The sequence below is a fragment of the Podarcis bocagei genome (assembly GCF_964188305.1).
Source record: "Podarcis bocagei genome assembly, chromosome: 18".
Taxonomy (NCBI): domain Eukaryota; kingdom Metazoa; phylum Chordata; class Lepidosauria; order Squamata; family Lacertidae; genus Podarcis; species Podarcis bocagei.
In genome coordinates, this window is record NC_138144.1 from 8,583,689 (window position 1) to 8,603,026 (window position 19,338).

The following is a 19,338-nucleotide window of genomic DNA, read 5'->3' on the forward strand; positions in this document are numbered from 1 at the left end:
CTGCATGGCCAGCACTGCAAAGCATTTGCCCCATCACGCTCAGAGGAAGGAGCAAAGGAGGTTCACAGGTAGGTGGAAATGCAGAAAGGGTTACCTGCTGCTGTTTTCTGAAGGAGTTATGACAGAGAAGCAGGTTTTGGGGAGAGAACAGGACATTAAGAAAGGGGACATGAATTTAATGCAACATGTGTATGATCATATACTTGTACTGTGATCATCAATCAGGAACAACCACCATGTCTTGACTCTCTGTGTTCCCAACTAGCCTGGCATCCTAATTTTTCCCACGCAGTGAGCTTATTCAAGATCACTTCATATGGATTAGCTAGCCCTGTTAACTACTTTGGTGGCGGGGCAGTGAAATGGTGTGGAGTCCAGGAGGGTTCTTGCCTCCGTTTCAGTGCCTGCTATGCCACAACGAGGCAAGACAAAGGGAAACAGAACTTGTTTGGGGCAGCTTTTCCTTTCTGTCCTTGAGGGAAAAAATGAATTTATTTCAAGCGAATGAGAGCAGAGAAAGGAACCACTGCTCATCCCACAAGAACAGTGAAGCTATGAGTCACATTTGTTGCTATTTTCCTTTCCCCAAAGGGATCTGTATCACCCAAATACACCACTTGCCAAACATCCTTTGAAAAGGGTTTTGGGGGAAGGGATGGAAGAGACAGAGATGCATAAGGAGACAGACTAAAAGCAAGACTCGCCATTCCTCCCCCACTTCCTTGCAGCTGTCTCCTGCTCCTTCAGCAGGATTCTCTCTCCAGAAGGGCACCTCAAGGCTTCTGGTAGCAAAACCAGCACCAAGGGACAAAGGATTAAACAGAGACCAAGTCTCCTTATAAGTTCACTGCAGAGCAGCACTGTGCACTGCTAGGGAGACACACTCCATTTTCCGACAGCGGGGGAAATCAGGAAAGTTCTCATGCCCCCACAACAACACATTTTCACTGTGAAACTTTGGTTTTTAAATAGTGTTTACCCATGTGCAAAGGGTAGGTGGGCACAAACTGAGGCCAGCATTGGGAGAACCATCAATTCATTATGAAGAAACTGAAGCCCCAGGAGCAAGCATGAAATTCCATGTCCCTTTACCGACTAGAACAGATATGCATGGTTTTGTCTGATTGCAAAAACTCCTACAAACAAACCCCCTCTCAGGAAAATTTAACAATTGCATGCACAATTTCGTTAAACCATCCAGTGTCTTGACTCGAAAGTTCTCAAAGCTGCCTCTCAGTAGCTCGATAAGGGTTGGTAAGAATGTCCACTGTCATCTCCTTGGTTTGGCAATAGGCCAATTCAACAAGTCCATTTTATCGTGTTGCACACATAGCGCTACTCAACCCTAATGTGCTTGGTTCTCATGTAGAATTTCTTGCTCTACAACAGCTTAAAACAGCTTTGGTTGTCTTCAATCAAATAGGCTTCTTCAGTCCCAAACCAAAGTCCATAGTCAGTTGGCTGATTCAAGCTAGTTCTCTGCATCCTTCAGTTGCAGCTAGATAATCTTAACTCTGTGGTAGACAAAGCTACATTTCTGCTTATAACTGCCCCAAGAAATGGATAATTTCTAAACAAAAAGAGGAACCCACCTGTTGACTTGTAATCCTTAGTGTCTCCTGCCAAATCAGCATCTGTGTAACCTACTAGTTATGGATTGCAATCTGTTGGCAGCTTAAGTTTACAATTCATGGTTCCCTTTTAGGTATCTGAAAACTCTCTTCACAACAGTCCAATCCATCCTGGTGGGGGAACTCACTTTCCTATTCAGGATTCCCACGACATTTGCAATGTCTGGTCTCATTGTCATGGTCAGGTATAAAAGTTTCCCTATTGCTGACCTGTACTGGTTGTTGTCTGGTAAGAGTTTAGATTCATTTCAACTCTATAGGAAGTCAGAAATCCTTGGTATGGTTACTGGGTTGGCTTCTTGCAGATTCAGGCTGTCAAGCAATTCAATGACCACCTGCTTTTGACTTCGAAGATAAGATCCATCTTCCTTTCTTTCAATTTGGACACCTAGGTAATAGGAAATTTCCCCAAGATTTTTCACCTTCACATCCTTGGCTAAGTGCCTCATGACTTGGAAACTGTCTTGGAAATTTTTAGTTGTAATGATCAAGTTGCCCACAAATGCCAAAACATAAGAAAATTGTCCATTTTTTCATTTGGAGTACAAACACTTGTCTGTGTGACCTCGAGTATATCCTGGCTGTTTGAGCATGCTGTGCCACTTCTCATTCTATGTGTTTGCAGCTTGTTTCATTCCATAAAGCCCTTCTGAGGCCTGCACACTAGATGAACTTCCTTTGGCTTGACGAAACCTTTGGGCTGTTCTTTGAGATTCTGCTATGCCAAAATGCAGTTTTTATATGTCTCACATCCATTTGTTTAGAAGCTAGTATGCTTAAAAGCAGTGGGACGTGGGTAGCGCTGTGGGTTAAACCACAGAGCCTAGGACTTGCCGATCAGAAGGTTGGCGGTTCGAATCCCCGCGACAGGGTGAGCTCCCGTCGCTCGGTCCCTGCTCCTGCCAACCTAGCAGTTCGAAAGCACGTCAAAGTGCAAGTAGATAAATAGGTACTGCTCTGGCGGGAAGGTAAACGGCATTTCCGTGAGCTGCTCTGGTTCGCCAGAAGCGGCTTAGTCATGCTGACCACATGACCCGGAAGCTGTACACCGGCTCCCTCAGACAATAAAGCGAGATGAGCGCCGCAACCCCAGAGTCGGTCATGACTGGACCTGATGATCAGGTGTTCCTTTACCTTTATGTTTAAAAGCAGTTTAATGGCGGTGTACCTCACCACAGGTGTGAAAGTACCATCCAAGTCCTCTCCATACATTTACGAGTAGCCTTTTGCTACAAGTCTTGCTTTGTAGTGCTCGACTTACCCTTCTGCACCCTGCCTCACCTTAAATACTCACTTGCTTCCAATTGCCTTCTTCCCAAGCAGCAGCTTGGTGAGGGTCCAGGTCTTGTTCTGGTGCATCAAACTCCTCCTGTGCAGCATCCTTCCACAGGCAAGCTTCAGTGGCCAGGTGGAAGGTTCTAGGGGACATGCCAACCTTGCAATGTAGGACAGTCGTGGAGCCAGGATACCTTTGTTGGGTCTCAACTAACAACTGACCTTTGGGCTCTGCAGCCACATCTGCATTCTCTTCACCCTCCTGTTTAGGCATCTCGTCATCAGTCTCCATCTCATCCCTTCTGGCAGTAGTGCTACTTGGAATCTGCTCCTCTGCTTCTTCCTCCTGTTCATCATCTGTGCCAGGTGGTGCGGTAGCAGAAGGCAGATATGAACTGTTATATATCATTCAGGAAAGTATATGAGGTCCTGTGTGTCTTCCTCGGACTGCTCAGAATAATCTATTACCGCTCCTCTCTTATCAGCTCTGCTGGGCTCATCAAAATGAACCATATGTCTTGCGCTGACCTTTCCTGTTCTTAAGTCCATAACTCCGTAACCAGGCAAAAACGTTCCTTTGGCTGATTGACATCCAATGCCCTTTTAAAATGTGTTGGAGTGGGGGTTATTAGGTTGTTTTTGTTTCGATTATGTATTTTGAGTTTCTATATTGTGATTTTATCCTATGAACAGCCCTGAGACCTATAGGGCGCTATAAAAATCTCCTCCTCCTCCTCCTCCTCTTCTTCTTCCCAGCAAGCATGAAAATATGTTGCAGGGTTCCCACAACACCTTCATCAAATGCGGCGATAGGGGTTTATTGTTTTTGTTTAAAATTTTATTTTTCATATTCTCATTTTATAAATATTTTAACAGAAAAAAACTTAGGTCTTTACATAATCAATCCACATCTCTCTCCTTTCTGCAGTTACTTAGCTTACATCTTTTTGTTACTGCATATCCAGTTCAAACTTCTTTACTAATATTCCCTTTGTATTCCCTCTTAATTATTTCTTACTGCACATGTTTATGTCAATCCTGCTAATGCTTTGTTTACAACACATCTTCAAACAGTCAGTAATTTCCCATTCTGTTTTAAAAAGTCTCTTTTCTTGGTTTCTTATTCTTCTGGTAAGTTTCACTATTTCTGCATACTCCATCAATTTCAATTGCCAGTCTTCCTTCGTTGTAACTGTTTCCTCTTTTCATCTCTGGGCATAAATCATTCGGGCAGCCATAGTAGCATACATAAATATATATTCTTCCTGTTCTTTGGGTACCTCTCCACCAATTATACCTAAAAGCAAAGCTACTGGGGTTTTTTTAACAAAAGTGATCTTCAACATTTTCCCCCAACTCATTTATAAATCATTTCCCAAAAAGCTTTTGCTACCTTACATGACCACCACATTTGGAAAAAGGTACCTCCCTTCTCTTTACATTTCCAACAGATATTGGATTCAGACTTACGCATTTTTTGCTAATTTACTGGGAGTCAGATACCATCTATACATAATTTTCATTTCATTTCATTTTATCGCACCACACGTTGTAAATTTCAAATCGACATTCCACAACCTTTCCCATCCTGCCCATTCAATATTATGTCCTATATACATTGCCCAGAGGGGTTTACTGTTTTTGGCTAGATGAACCAGAGTACAATGCCACCTGAGAATGACCTTCAGAGAAGCTTCTTGAAGGTGAGATGAGATAGTTCTTAAGGGTGAGGTCCTCCATATGCCATCCCACTCAATGACATTAATTTCTTTGCATTCCCCAATTTGTGTTCCGCAAGTATACTACAGATCAATGAAACCAATATACTTTGGTTTCAATATACTTTGATTCAAATATTGTGAGGGAATGAAATCCTCCCCCCCCCCTTTCTTCTATATGTTTTGCAAATGAGCAGCACTGGAGAAGTTGAAGCCAATTAGGATGTAGGTCTTTTAGCTTACCCTTTAGCCTTTCTTTCATTTTTGCTTTGTCTTTGTATATTAGGTCTCGAATTCTATATATGCCCGTTTCCCCATTCTTTATATTGCCAATATTTGTCTTCTTGCATAAAGGTGGGATGGTCTAGAAAGGGAATTAATGGAGACGGTTCATTTTCCTTTGATTTTTGGCCAACAGTGGCCAACATTTTCCTTTGATTTTTGTCATAACTGCTCTTTTTAGAAAAGGGTTATCAATTCCCTTTATCTCCAAATCTGATAGTTTTAAGAAGGAAAGTGCTTGGAATAGTGGCATGGAAGGGGATAGTTCAATTCGGCCCCTAATCAGTGGAATTAGTGATTTAATTTGAAATGCCGTATAGCAGAATTGTAAGTTTGGCATTCCAAGTCCTCCCTTAGATCTATGTTTATACACCATGTTGGAACTAATATGCATTCGTTTACCCAGCATTTTCCATTTTCGAATTGCACACAGAAACCTTTTCTGTCCAGCGTAGACACACTAAGCATGTTGCAGTTCAACATGCAACATTCTCTCTCAATTGATTGTTTCGCTTGTAATTTAAGCTTCCTGAACTTGCACTAGATACCTTTATGGGAATATTGCAATCCATTAATGGGTTAATATTATTAATGCCTCCAAAGAAATTATTATCATAACTCGATTGCAAAGAACACCCAAATCGGTTAACCATCTATTTGATTTTGTGCCACAACTGTTTACAGTTAGATTCTTCCCTTGCAAAAGACAACACTTTTTCTTTGCTCCCCTTATTTTGGCTTGCTTGCTTAAATGCAGGGGATTTTCCTGAATTCACGGCTTCAAAAAATCTGGAGATGTGTCCCTCTTTGTAGCACTTGAAGCAAACCATTTTTCTGGTTGTAGCCTTGGCTCTCCTTTGGGACACAGAGTTGAGTCACTGCGTCTTACACTGCTGGCTGAAGAGTTTGCTCTTTTCTCTACATATTCCTATTTCGGGTGCCCAATCGCATTTCCTAGCGTTAAGTTTGGCTTATAACCCACAAGAGTTGCAATTGTTTGAAATTTAGGTCCTGGTGTCCCCAGGAAATTGCAAACTTTCTGTTCCTCATCCATTTTGTATTGTGAAATTTCTAGCTTTTCAATAATTGATAGGAACACTATCATGTGACTGTTGGTCCTTCTTGGATTCAAGCTTTAAATTAAATAAATACCTCACCCAGGCACGGCGTGAATGCTTCCTTGCTAATCAAATGCTTTTTGCGAATTTTCAATCATCTGAGCTGATATAGCACCTCTCTCTGTGTGAACCATTCGGGCACCTGAAAAACCATCCAGAATGATAGACGCTGCCAATTTATTCTGCTGCTCCCACTCCTCTGAGGCTCTATCCTCAATGGATTTCTGTTTCTCAATACATTCTAAAATACCTTTCATATCATATTTGGCTTCTAATCATTTTTTACACTGGATGAAATTGCTTTGTGCAAGCTTAGGTAATTTGAAGCTTCCTTCAACAACAGAATTCCTGCTATCCATTTCATTTTAGAAAAATGAAAAAAGAAACACCCCCCCCCCAATAAAAATTTGAAAAACTGCCATAAATAGAACATTCTCAAAATCTCTAAAAGGAAAGTAAAATTATCTAAGCCTGTTTCCTAAAAATCCGAAACGAAAACCAAAAAGCCAAAATCCTTAAAAGGAAAATAAGTACCGTATTTTTTGCTCTGTAAGACTCACTTTTCCCTCCTAAAAGGTAAGGGGAAATGTGTGTGCGTCTTATGGAGCGAATGCAGGCTGCGCAGCTATTCCAGAAGCCAGAACAGCAAGAGGGATTGCTGCTTTCACTGCGCAGCGATCCCTCTTGCTGTTCTGGCTTCTGGGATTCAGAGTATTTTTTTTCTTGTTTTCCTTCTCCAAAAACTAGGTGCGTCTTGTGGTCTGGTGCGTCTTATAGAGCGAAAAATACGGTATATTTTTATCTTGCTGTTCTGCATTGGAAGAGCAGGTTGAGAAAGGAAGGGTGTGTTACTCCTCTTACAACAGAAACAAAAGCTCCATGTGGCAACTAAGAAATAAAACACAAAAAAATGTTTTTTCTGGTTAAAAATCACTTTTGAAAACCCAAAACTCTGCAAAATACTCTTACAACTACAGTCCTTAACTCTGCCATTTACTAACTAGCATAGATATGTATTCTTATACTTATTTGGCAGCTTCCAGATTGGATGGATGCAGTGCACTGTCCTGCACAGTACAAGATGCAGCTGCTAGAGTATTAACTGGGACCAGTCAATGGACATGCATCTTGTCTGTGTTGAGAGACCTCTGCTGGCTCCTGATCATTTTAGGAGCCCAATTCAAAGTGCCTTCAACCAGCCTTTCCCTGCACGATGATCTTCAGATCCTGCATCTTCAGCATGGCTAATGGTCAGTGATGATGGGATTGGTAGTCAAACGACATGTCTGTGGCACCAGGCTGGGAAAGGCTACACAACTGGGGACCTGTTTATCTAACGAAGTGTTTGCTTCTGCATCAAGCCAACAAGCACTGTAGTAATCTTTGGAGGCATCTGAGGTGAAGCAGGTAGCAACCAGAGAGAGGATATTCCTTTACGGGGCTACTCGGCTTATGGAATTCTCTCTTTGGGGAGTCCTGCCTGACACCTATGTACATATCCTTTTAGCACCAAGCAGAGATCTTTTCATTTTCCATTGCTTTTATTTCCCGAGGAGTTATAGCCACTGGTTTTATTCAACTTACTGTATTTTTTGCTCCATAACACTCACTTTTTTCCTCCTAGAAAGTAAGGGGAAATGTCTGTGCGTGTTATGGAGCGAATGCCTACGGGTGGCGGGGGGGGGGTCTGCTGCAGTCGTGAGCAGGGGATCCATGGTTCCCCTTCCTTCCCTCCTCCGTGGCCTGCTTTGAAACAGCAAAGCGGGAGAAGAGCCACTGAGTGGGGAGAAGAGAGGGACAGAGAGCCTGGTTACAAAGCACGGATCCACATGAATCCTCAGGATTTTTGCACTGGGTCACCCCAAATTCACCATCAGATCACATAGCATGTCCATGGCTACAGCTTGCACCAAAAAAATCACGCACTCACTGTTGCCTGGGGCCACAGTGGTACAAAAACGTGGTTACAAAGCATGGATCACATGGATCCTCAAGATTTTTGCATTGGGCTACCCCAAACTCACCGTCAGATCACATGTCTGTGGCCACAGCATGAACCACAAAAATCATACATCCACTGTTTCGTTTAGAATATTTTTTTTCTTGTTTTCCTCCTCTAAAAACTACGTGCGTGTTATGGTCGGGTGCGTGTTATAGAGCGAAAAATACGGTATTTACCCATTGTCATTTATTGGCTATTTATGATTTTTATTGTAAGCTGGTCTGTCAGTCACTGAGCTGAAGGGTGCCACAGAAAGCCAATAAATAAAATGCTAGTGTTGTCTTCCTAGATCAGACTGATAGTCCATCTATTCTAGCTCCTGTTCCCAGCAGTGGCCAACCTAAGGTCTCAAGAGAGCTCACAAGAGGAACATAAAAACACTTTGTTTGCACCCTGCATTTGGTCCCTTCAAGTGTCCAGAGGTTTTTTGGCCGGGCTGGGCTGGGGGTGGATGTTGACCCTCATGATTGCGGAGATTTATTACAGTAGATACAGTGGTGCCCCGCAAGACGAATGCCTCGCAAGACAGAAAACTCGCTAGACGAAAGAGTTTTCCGTTTTGGAGGTGCTTCGCAAAACAAATTTCCTATGGGCTTGCTTCGCAAGACGACAATGTCTTGCGAGTTCCTGCTGGTTTTTTTCCCTTCCCCCCCTTTTTCTAAGCCGCTAAGCCGCTTATCAGCTGATCCGATCAGCAGATAAGCCGCTAAAAGCCACTAATAGCCGCTAATAGCGCTAATCCGCTAATCCTTCAATGGGCTTGCTTCGCAAGACGGAAAAACTGCTAGACGAAGAGAATCACAGAACGGATTCTTTTCGTCTTGCGAGGCACCACTGTATGCCTTTCCTCCTTGAAGCTTGCCTCCTGCAACCCATTTCCCTGCAATGTGTTATGATGTGGGAAGTGGGGGTGGGGTGGGGGGAGGAGCAATGGGTGCAGCTAGGACTTCCTTTTGGTTCCCATAGTTCCCACTTCAGGTGAAATGAACTTCCCAGAATACTATATGATGCAGTGGGATTCCTTGGCAGGTTATCCCTGGGAAACAACTTTTACATTAACCTGAAGGTAATCAGTTTAAGGCCCCTGATAATCTGGAGGTCAAGCGAAGATGGCTATTGCTGCATCCCTCTCCTTTTGGTTCCCCCTGGATAACTGGTTGGTTGTTGTGGAAGACAGAGCACTGGCCTAGGCTGGCCTTTTGGCTTACAGCTATTCCACCTCCAGAGCCCATGTCCTACGTGGTCTGATTCCTAATGTACTTTTGAAACGAAAGGTAGTGATGATTAGATGCGGTGCATTTAGTAAGTGCTTAACACTTGGCTGTTGCCAAGAAAAAAAATAGCACCCACCCACCCCGCCCCCGCAAACAGAACTTCCCAAATCTTGAAATGCCAGCAACCGCTTCTGTTAATCAATGAAGCTTGGACTGTGCCCAGAAAACATACACAAATATTATATGTTATTTACCCTGACGATAGGGAGATTAAACCCAACATGATGGAGAAGAGAGTGTTACATTCTATCCTTCCAGTTCCTGCTCTACAAAGCGAGGCATGAGCCCCAGATGATCACTAAATTGCATCCTTCAATTCAGTTACCTGCCAATTAAAAAAAACAAGTTCTTCCACATCCTGCCATGGTTTAAAGATCAGTAGCTCTTAAATATTTTACTACCGATTGCCACCTGAAGGGCCAAGGAGATAGTGGTACTATAAATAGCTCCTCCTCTGAACAGCTGGAAGTCAGATACCTGTATGTAGGACTGACCCATAATATGGCCATCTTTAAACAACTCCCTCTCAGGTGCAGTCTGCATGTGCAGCAGAAAAAGGCACTAGAGCACTGAGGGGGTAGACAGAACAATTTCTGATTACAGGTGCATACTTTTAAAAAATGCTTTTCAAACTTGCAGAAAGAAAAACTGGCAAAGCGGGAGGAAGGCTGGGCTAGAACCTGACTGGCTGCCTGATATGCTAGTTTAGCATTTGCAGTGAAATTTCACACGAAGTAAATGGTATAACACGCCTACAATACAAAGTGGAGCAGCCCATCTCAATCTGACACGTGTCAAGAGCCAAGGCTGACACGGTAGATCCGTATGTTTGGGGGTGCTGCTGCTTTGGCTTTAACGAGGGAGGTATCAGCAGGCTTGGGGGACCCCAAAACCTGCCGAAGTACAACAAAGATTTAGAGGGAAAGGAACCCTATGTGGGTAGAGAACTCCCCTGAAAGTGGCCACAGAATGCTCACAGGCTGTTGCTGGGGCAGGGTGGGGTTATGTGAACTGGAAGGGGGAAATGGTTGGGAAGGGTAATGGAATTGAGTATCCTGGGAAAGGCAGACTAGAACGGGCTAATCAGAAATCAGATGACCAAGTGCCTATTAGTTTGGAAGCAAACTGAGGTCACCCACAAATGATATTGAGGATATTATCATCATCACCATCACCACCACCACCAGTTGAACTGGAGGTGAGTAATAATAAATCAAGCATACACCCATCTGCATGACTGCTGGCATGCAATGTGACCAAGAAGAAAGCTGCCATCTCAAACGTTGATATCAATAGATGAGACACCTACATACTTACTGTTCTTCACCCAAAGCTAGAAAGATGAAGCATGCCAGAATTATGGTTCTTCCGCAGGGGACTTAAGAGCTTTCTAAAACCCTTACACACCTTTCTAAAGGATTACAGGTATTTAAAGAAATTGCTTGCTGATTGAGGGGACCTTGGGGTATTGTGTGCTTGCTCCTCTACTGAAGCTGCAGAATTACCTGATTATAGGGATAAAAGAGGGTGCAGATGGCGCAGTATGGCTCAGTCGATGCTGCAGCAGCATTGAATCGTCTCTCGGCAGCAAAGTTGGGTGCTTTGTTTTTCCACAGCAGGGAAAGCAAGGACTTCAAGGGCTCCGGGTCACCAACATCCTCCTCACCAGAGAATGGGAGGGTTTCTAAAGAACAAGATGAGCAGAGAGAGAGAGAGAGAGAGAGAGAGAGAGAGAGAGAGAGAGAAAGTGAGAGAGAAAAGGGTTAGGTATAGAGGCAGGAACAATGACTAGGGATGGCCCACTTTGTAAGACCAATCCACTCAGCCGTAAAGGAGACACGATAGCGAGTCATCCAAAAGCCAATCAATTAATGAAATAAACACACACACTTTTTTGTAAACATGTACCTACCAAATAACTGAACACTAAGTCTAAATGAACTTTTGTTTATCAAAAAATATAAGCTTAGACTTCTGGACCTACTCAACCTTAATGGCTGGTTAAAATAATTGTAAAAAAAAGAAAATATAAAGTGAAAAGCAACCACAGTACTGCTATAGAGAAATCAGCTGGGGTTAGCTAGCCTTGGAGCAGTCCAACTCCAAACCATCCTAAAATGTCATGGAGGAGGCAGTAACTTTTCAGTGCATCAGAAGAAGTTCTTATCTCCTCTTTGTCAGCTGCCTCAGGATCCATGTGTGGAAGCCATTACTGGCTACAAGCTACCTCTAGAATCCAAAACCGCATGTCTCTGAATACCAGTTGCCAGACAACAAGGGGGAGAGAGAGGGCCACTGACTTCATGTCCTGCTTAGGAAACAGGATGCTGGGCTAGACAGCCCTTTGGTTGAATTCTGCAGGGCTATTCTAAAGTACTACTACTACTACTACTACCAATAATGATGATTATGCTTCCCATCTGATTGGATTGCCTCAGCCACTTTGGGTGGCTTTCAACAAAATATTAAAACACAAAAACATTAAAAAACCTCCCTGTGCATGGTTGCTTTCAGATGTCTTCTAAAAGTCAGACAGATGCCTATTTCCTGGCATCTGATGGGAGGGTGTCCCACAGGGCAGGTGCCACTACCAAGAAGGCCCTCTGCCTGGTTCCCTGTAACCTCCCTTCTCACAAGGAGGGAATTGCCAGAAGGCCGTCGGAGCTGGACCTCAGTTTCCAGGCTGCTGGAGACACTTCTTCAGGTATACAGGTATAGCATGCACTTGGTTAAAAAGTGAAGGAAGCAACTGGCACACTATCTGTCTGGATTGTTCGGCACAGAGTGTTGTTCCCCCAAACACTTCCATGCAGGCCTCTCATTTCCCAGCTTCCCTCCCCATGCACAGTGGTCTTGTCTATATCGGTAAGAGATGCTCAGTTCAGAAGTGCTGCCAATTCCTTGATGGGGAGCAGGAAAAGTCACAGTTCCATGTGGCCAGGCTTGACAGCTCTGTGACTCAAGCCCCTGAGAAGTACCAGTGCTTCATGACAATATCCTTCAGGTGGGAGGCGAAGCCTCCTGGCTAAGATCTGGCAAGCCAATGGGTAGAGAGGTGAAGCTATCACCAGAAACAGAAATGATACAAAGGATAAAAAAACCTGCTGCCAGCTGTCACCTGCAAACCTCTCCCCTAGACGACTGTGGAGGTGCTGTGATGCAATCAATGTTCACTCCATTCTAATTGTTCAGGGGAGAGCTGTCAGCGAATAAAATGTCGATATCTTGCACAGATTCTGTGAAGGAATGGAAAAGCTAGTTTTCTGGCTGTTAATCTATATTGTAATGCAACCAGGGACGTTGTGGTGGCAAAGTCAATGAAGCCTGATTGGCAGAGCTGTCTTCATGTCAGAGATAGGCAGGAGGGCTGCAGTCTGCCAGAGATTCAGCTGCTTAGGATTTAAAGAGAGCCAGGGCAATTCAAACAGCCCAGGAGAAGGATAGGCCTAAGAGAAGTGGAGGGCAGGGGAATAAAATACAAGGAAGCTGGAAGGGGCTTGCAATGGGAATAATCTAGAAGAACGAGGGAATGAAGAAAAATCCAGAGGGACGCATCTGAGAGAAGGGCAAGGGGTAAGAAGAGAAAGGAAGGAAGTGTGCACATGTAGTAACGTAAAGTGGCTAACGAAAGTATCTCTTCTGTGTCTCGCGATGAAAACAGACCATTGGGCTTAATGTGATAAGTTCCTTTTTCACAATGTATGGAAGGTATGCTCAAATGTGCTGGTCCTACTCTCTGCAATAGAAAAAGCAATGCAATTCTGCTTTGTAACTTGCAATCCTGTACAGGAGAGACTTCCCAGTTTCAGGACCTAGCACATCAGCAAACAGTGAATACTTTCAGATAAGTTAACATTTCCTTAGCAGCAAAAATAACAGGTAAGAGGAAACAGAAAAAGAGGTATGGAGTATCTCCAGGCCCAAATAGCACTGGCTGAGAGCCAAATACCACCACCCTACTCTCCCCAGCAGAGAGAACCAATTCTCTGGGGTGCACAGCATGTGTGCCACCCACTGCAAAACTTATCATGACAAATCCAGTGTTCCACTTTTCTACAGTGAATGAGGATATCATTGAACTGGATGTTCATAGCTGCAGCCATCCCAGGGTGCAACTTCTGCAGAAACGGCAACATCTAAGCATGGATTGTCCCCAAACCAGAACTAGTTTAGGAGCTGTGCCTGCCCTAGAATCATAGAATCCTAGAGTTGGAAGAGACCACAAGGGCCATCGAGTCCAACCCCCTGCCAAGCAGGAAACACCATCAGAGCACTCCTGACATATGGTTGTCAAGCCTCTGCTTAAAGACCTCCAAAGTAGGAGACTCCACCACACTCCTTGGGAGCAAATTCCACTGTCGAACAGCTCTTACTGTCAGGAAGTTCTTCCTAATGTTTAGGTGGAATCTTCTTTCTTGTAGTTTGGATCCATTGCTCCGTGTCCGCTTCTCTGGAGCAGCAGAAAACAACCTTTCTCCCTCCTCTATGTGACATCCTTTTATATATTTGAACATGGCTATCATATCACCCCTTAACCTCCTCTTAACCTAGCATCCTAGCACCCAGAGTGGATGGAGAAGGGAGAGGGGAGAAAGGAAGTATTCCTCTCTTTGCCTGACAGTCCTGGTGACAGAGCAGGGCCCAACCTCTACCTAAAAAAGAGGAGATGGGGTTTCCTGCCTTTCCCTGGGAAACAAGGCATCTGCAGCTGGCCCTGCATCAGGACCTAGATCATGACCTCAGCAGAATGTGGCATGTAGGCCTTGTGTCATCCTAATGGGATGGAAGAACTTCCAGTGGAGTGATGCTACCCTCTGCAGCCTTGGGCACACCACAATACCCACGCACCTGCCTGCAATGACCACCCAGCAGTGCCTCAGCCTCATCACCATATAAGTGCAGGTAGGTGCCCAAGGCTCTGAGGAAACCATCACACACCTTTGGGAGCACTTGACTTCCTGGGTTCCATTTCCCGTGCAGCTGCCCCACCCACATCTGCCCATGCTCCTTTCGAAGGAATCTATCAGTAATGTATGACTACCCTTCCCTGCCTGGACCAGAAGCGCTACAGATGCACTGCTCACCTGCAACTTAAATGTATGTATTTTTTCTGCCCAAACTCCCCTAAGGGGAAATGATGAGGGAAGAGAATAGATACAGGCAAACGGAAAAGTTTTGCAGAACTCCATCAACACCCAGCCCCTTGGCACGAGACAAGGCCGGAACTGGAGGAGTCTCTCCCACGCATTGTGGCAGTTACAAATCTGATTAGCACAGCCTTGCAGATTCAAGCACTTGAGGATAATCCTCTTCACTGTAGGGGGGATGGGACGACGACATTTTGTTTCGAAGAAGACTTGAACCATCAGTCTGGACATAGGATAACAATGGCCCACTTCTATAGTCATAGGGAACGGGGACCTCTGGCTCCTGAGCACTTTCCGCAGTCCACGCCAGGTGTGTGTCCATGTATGCACAACTGTGTGTCTGATCATGTGCTAAGAGGCATTTATGCTTTGCCCTGCCTGCTACTGCCACATCCCAGTGTCAGGAGCTACAAAGTTGTTCCTTTCTGATGCCCACATTCTAAAAAGGAAGCCACTGGCCTGCATTGGCAGATAAAACTCCTGAAATGCTATGGCACCTGCAGGATTAACGGATTCCTTATGGCACGTGAGGTTTTGAAAGATACAGATGACTTGGTTGGATATTATGATTTACTATTGCTAATAAAATTTGTTAGTCACTTTTTCTTCTCCAAGGCAACTCAAAGCAACTTATGAGCAATCAACCAAACAAACTAGAAACAAATCCACATAGATACATTAAAATCAAGGGGGTATGGGAAATTAATAAATCTCACCCACTCTAAAAGGCCACAGGTAGTTTAAGAGGCAAAAGTATAGAGGAATTATAGAGGAACATTTCTGCCTGACAACGAAATATATATAATATGATGGTACCAGGTGAGCCTCCCTGCGGAAACCATTCCACAAACAGGGAGCCACCACTGAAAAGGCCCATTCTTGTGCTACCACCCTCCAGACCTCTGGTGCAGGGGGTACAGGATTGTAGGGTCCATGTTGGTGCATATGGCGAAGAGGCGGTCCTTGAGGTATTGGTTCCTCAGTCAGCAAGCAGCCAACCAGACAGGCGAGGGGGAAATTGAGAGAGTCAGCATGGTGTAGTGGTTAAGAGTACTGGACTAGGACCCGGAAGACAAGGGTTCAAATCCCCACTTGGCTCACTGGGTGTGACCTTGGGCCAGTCACAATTCTCAGCCTAACCTACCTCACAGGGTTGTTGTGGGGAAGGGGAGAAGTATATACATCACCTTGGAGAAAAAGATGGGATAGAATAAATGAATGAATAAATGAAAATATCATTCTGGTGGCCTTAAAGAGATGTACAGATGAACACTTAATAAAAAAGAAACCAATATGTCCTCCCTCACTCAACAGGTTTGTATGCACAGGGTCTCACGTTTGGAAGAACCTGTATACTTACCCTCATCACTTGAAGCTTCCTGTTTCACCACAGAAAGTGGGGAGCGTGTGGGTGGTTTGCCCAGCGGGTGGCGGCGACTTTTCTTAATCTCCATCTTCAGTTTAGAGAAAGTAGAAGTTGTCTGGCGGGGGGAACAATGACAAAACAATACAACCGTATTATTTCAATATATGTCAGCTAACTCAGGGTGGTGGAAGCAAGGCGCATGTTACAGTGAAAAGCTTCAAGGCAGGTCATCGCTACCCTTTGCCCTGTGGTGATACCAGGTCAGCAAAGTCCTGCGAGTTGGGGGGGGAGCATAGTCAGAGCTGTGCATCCCCTTATGCTACAAAAGCCCAAATTCCACAACAGAGCAATGTAAACTCTGAAAGTGAACGCAGTGCTTGTCAATTTTGCTTAACCCAGCCTGCTTCTGCCATGAATGAGGAGCATGGAACTACAGAAGTCACTGAAAGGACTCTTCTGCATTGCACATACGCTTTCAAGCCTTTCTCCGCCACCACAAGGGCTAGAAACCTCAATCAAATCAAAGCAGAAGCCCTCAAAGCCCTGAATTCTACAGCAAATCCCTCCCCTTGCACAGGATTGCAAGAGCATGTAACACATGTACCTTTGAGAAGGGTTACGGTTATTTTCTATATGGATACTCCAGCGTGAAAGTTCTGAAGACCTTTTTAATGACATTAGAGACAGCATTTGGGCAATGAAAACAGCTAATGGGGGGGGGGGTTGAAAATTTTTCTTTTCTAAAAGAGGCTTTTAAAAGCAGGACTGGATAAGTATGTGACAGGGGCACTCTATTCAAAGAGCTACTAAAGGGAGGGCTTTCTCAGTAGTGACACTCCACTTGTGAAATAGGTTCGTCTGGCACAAGTCTTGTAGTCTTTTCATCCCCAGATGAAAATCTTTATATTAAAACCAGGTTTTTTAGAACACTTGTGGTTTTTATAATCTGGGCGTCTCGGTTTAACAAGTCACATTTTATTGCAAAGAATAATTTTTAGATGTTTTTTTTAAAAATGGGCAATATCATCAAATTAAACCATACTCAGTTATGACTAACACAAGGTATCGGCCATTCTGTGTTGATTTTAAGACAGTATTTTAACTTTCGCCAACCTTCTAGAGACAGGGAAGGGATTGCACACAGGCAAGGGTCGCATCCATGCCATAGATTTGAAGCACTCTTGTGCCACTTTAACAGTCACAACTTCATTGGTCCACCAAACTAAGTGCTGTCTATATAAGCTGACTGGCAGCAGCTCCCTGGGGTTTCAGATGGGAGTCCCATTCCTATCTGGAGATGCTGGGGACAAAATCTGAGACCTTAGTCCACCAGATCTGAGCTATGGTCCTTTCTCCCAAGATAAAGTATGAGTCTAGTCATCCTGGTTCTAAAAAAAAAAGTGTATCTGAAGAAGTGTGCATGCACACGAAAGCTCATACCTAGAACTAACTTAGTTGGTCTTTAAGGTGCTACTGGAAGGAATTTTTTTATTCTAAAAAAAAAAAAGAGGGTCGATTTAAAAAGCAACTCAGATCAAGGGGGGCAACCCTAAATCAAGGCAGACCGGGGGGCAGCCTTGCTCAGTACTGACAGTGATAACTCAGAGTTTCTTACAGGGGTCTTTCCCAGATTTACCAGGTGATGCTGACAATTGGGTCTGGGGACTTTTGCATACAAAGCAGTTGTTCTACACTGGGCAGCCACAGCCCTCCCTCTAATGAATGGTCCAGATGGTGAACACTTCACTGTGCTGGTTGACAAGGAGCTCTGCTAATGTGGCAAGATACACATTCAGACTCTTGGGCTGCATTCTGGAGAACATGGTGATTCATGGGCATCCAGGAGCTGGCCATCTCCGCTCCCGTGATAGCGTAGCCTGCGTCTGCTCAGGAAGGCTGGATTAAACGATGCACAGAGCTGGGAGAGCCATAACTGAACAGTTCTTACTGACATAAGCTTTTCATTTACCAGGCAGACTTCATGTCCCCAGTTGAGGCACCGGCTTGTTTCTCCTTCCGCATGCGTTGTGTTCAAACTCCTAGTAGCTTTCATAGCAAAACCAATGAATACACACAATTGTCACACCTACCTGCTGACATATATGCACACACACACACATCCATCTGAATTTTAAAGCCCACAAAGCCAATTATGCTAGAAATGCTCTGTCAGAGAAAGGGTTGCCTAGTGATGGTGACTCAGTATAGGCACTCCAAGGAAATTCTGTGTGTTTCAGTAATTCTCAGTTCTGCAGTGGAGAAGAGTCAGGGCCCTTTTCTTCTTCTACATTCTTTGTGCACCACTGAGGGAGCTGTGTGGGCTTTTCCTTTTTATCCAGAAATCAATTTGCTTTTTAAAAAAAAACGTGTCAGGGACTGTGCTAAGGTAAGGTTCGTGGAATGCTGACCGAGTATACAGTACCAGAGAAGAGCCTACCAATCACAACTTTTTATGCCAAAACAAGACTCAGGGGTAATCTATCTAGAATTAATCGTGCTATTTTTATTCTCAATGCCAATATCCATGGGTGAGTGGAAAGGAGAAAATATACACTTTTATGACCCGGACTGGGGACTTGTTCCATGGAACAAAGACCCGTGGAAAGTAATGGCTCAGTCGGTTGTGTCCTTTAGTTTCCTCAGTGTGCGAGTGCGCCTGTGTGTGCCTCCACACGCCTACAAAGGTTCAGTCACATGAGTAGTCTGAAGCAATACAGCTGAGACACAACTGTGCTGCTCTTATGTCTTGGCTCGGGAGACAAGCCAAACACCTTTGTTCTCTGCTTCTGAGAATTGGGACAGTGTACGAAGGGGAACTGCAGGAGAGGGTTCAATATTTGCTGCTCTGGATTCTGGAAAAAACAACAACTCACGACAAGCTAAGACAGCCCTGCAGTTATTTCCTAGTTACACATTTTTATAAAAACTCTTCACCACTTGGCAGCAGAGAGGAAGAGCTCTTCTGGAATACACCTCTCGTTCTACCTTTTTGGGGACATTACCCTGAAGTAACGATGTCTGTCAGCAAGGAGTTCCCAAGTAGTTCAGCCACACGTTGTTTCTCTGTGGAACTGCAAGCTCTATGCTCCCCTGAGATGGCAGCACTGCTCTTGGCTATGGGGGGACTTATTCTATGGTAGCTGACACTTTTTCAGCCTGCTTCCACTATCACCCCAAAAATATAATTGCAGCCTTCAAAGTGTATTTCGTTCAAGGCCCAAACTTCCCCCTCACCCCCCTATTCTGCTCCTAGCTATCCCCAGCTTCTTATAATACTACTAATGCATTCTTCTTCTTCTTCTTCTTCTTCTTCTTCTTCTTCTTCTTCTTCTTCTTCTTCCTCCTCCTCCTCCTCCTCCTCCTCCTCCTCCTCCTCCTCCTCCTCTTGGAGTACAATTTTAAGGAAATCCTGTGACACCAGCATGCACAAAAAGTGGAAAGCTGCACGGGCCAATAAGGGATAGAAACTCTGACAGTAAAAAATGCCCATCTTTAAAGAGCAATGGGGTATTTATGCCAGGGAAA

At 44.4% G+C, this 19,338-nt stretch overlaps 1 protein-coding gene across 3 annotated transcripts in view; it reads right to left on the reverse strand.

Moving 5' to 3' along the window:
- The window catches only part of KDM4B (lysine demethylase 4B), a 192,671-nt gene that overhangs the window by 23,033 nt on the left and 150,300 nt on the right, over positions 1-19,338 (reverse strand). For all 3 annotated transcript variants that reach the window (XR_014003632.1, XM_081177635.1, XM_081177636.1), the window contains exons 12-13: positions 15,808-15,928; positions 10,806-10,984 (exon numbers count right to left, since the gene is read on the reverse strand). Coding sequence is in view for 2 of the 3 variants with exons in the window: in XM_081177635.1 (XP_081033761.1) it covers positions 10,806-10,984; positions 15,808-15,928 (300 nt within the window). In the remaining variant the exon portion in view is untranslated. The remainder of the gene's footprint in view (positions 1-10,805; positions 10,985-15,807; positions 15,929-19,338) is intronic.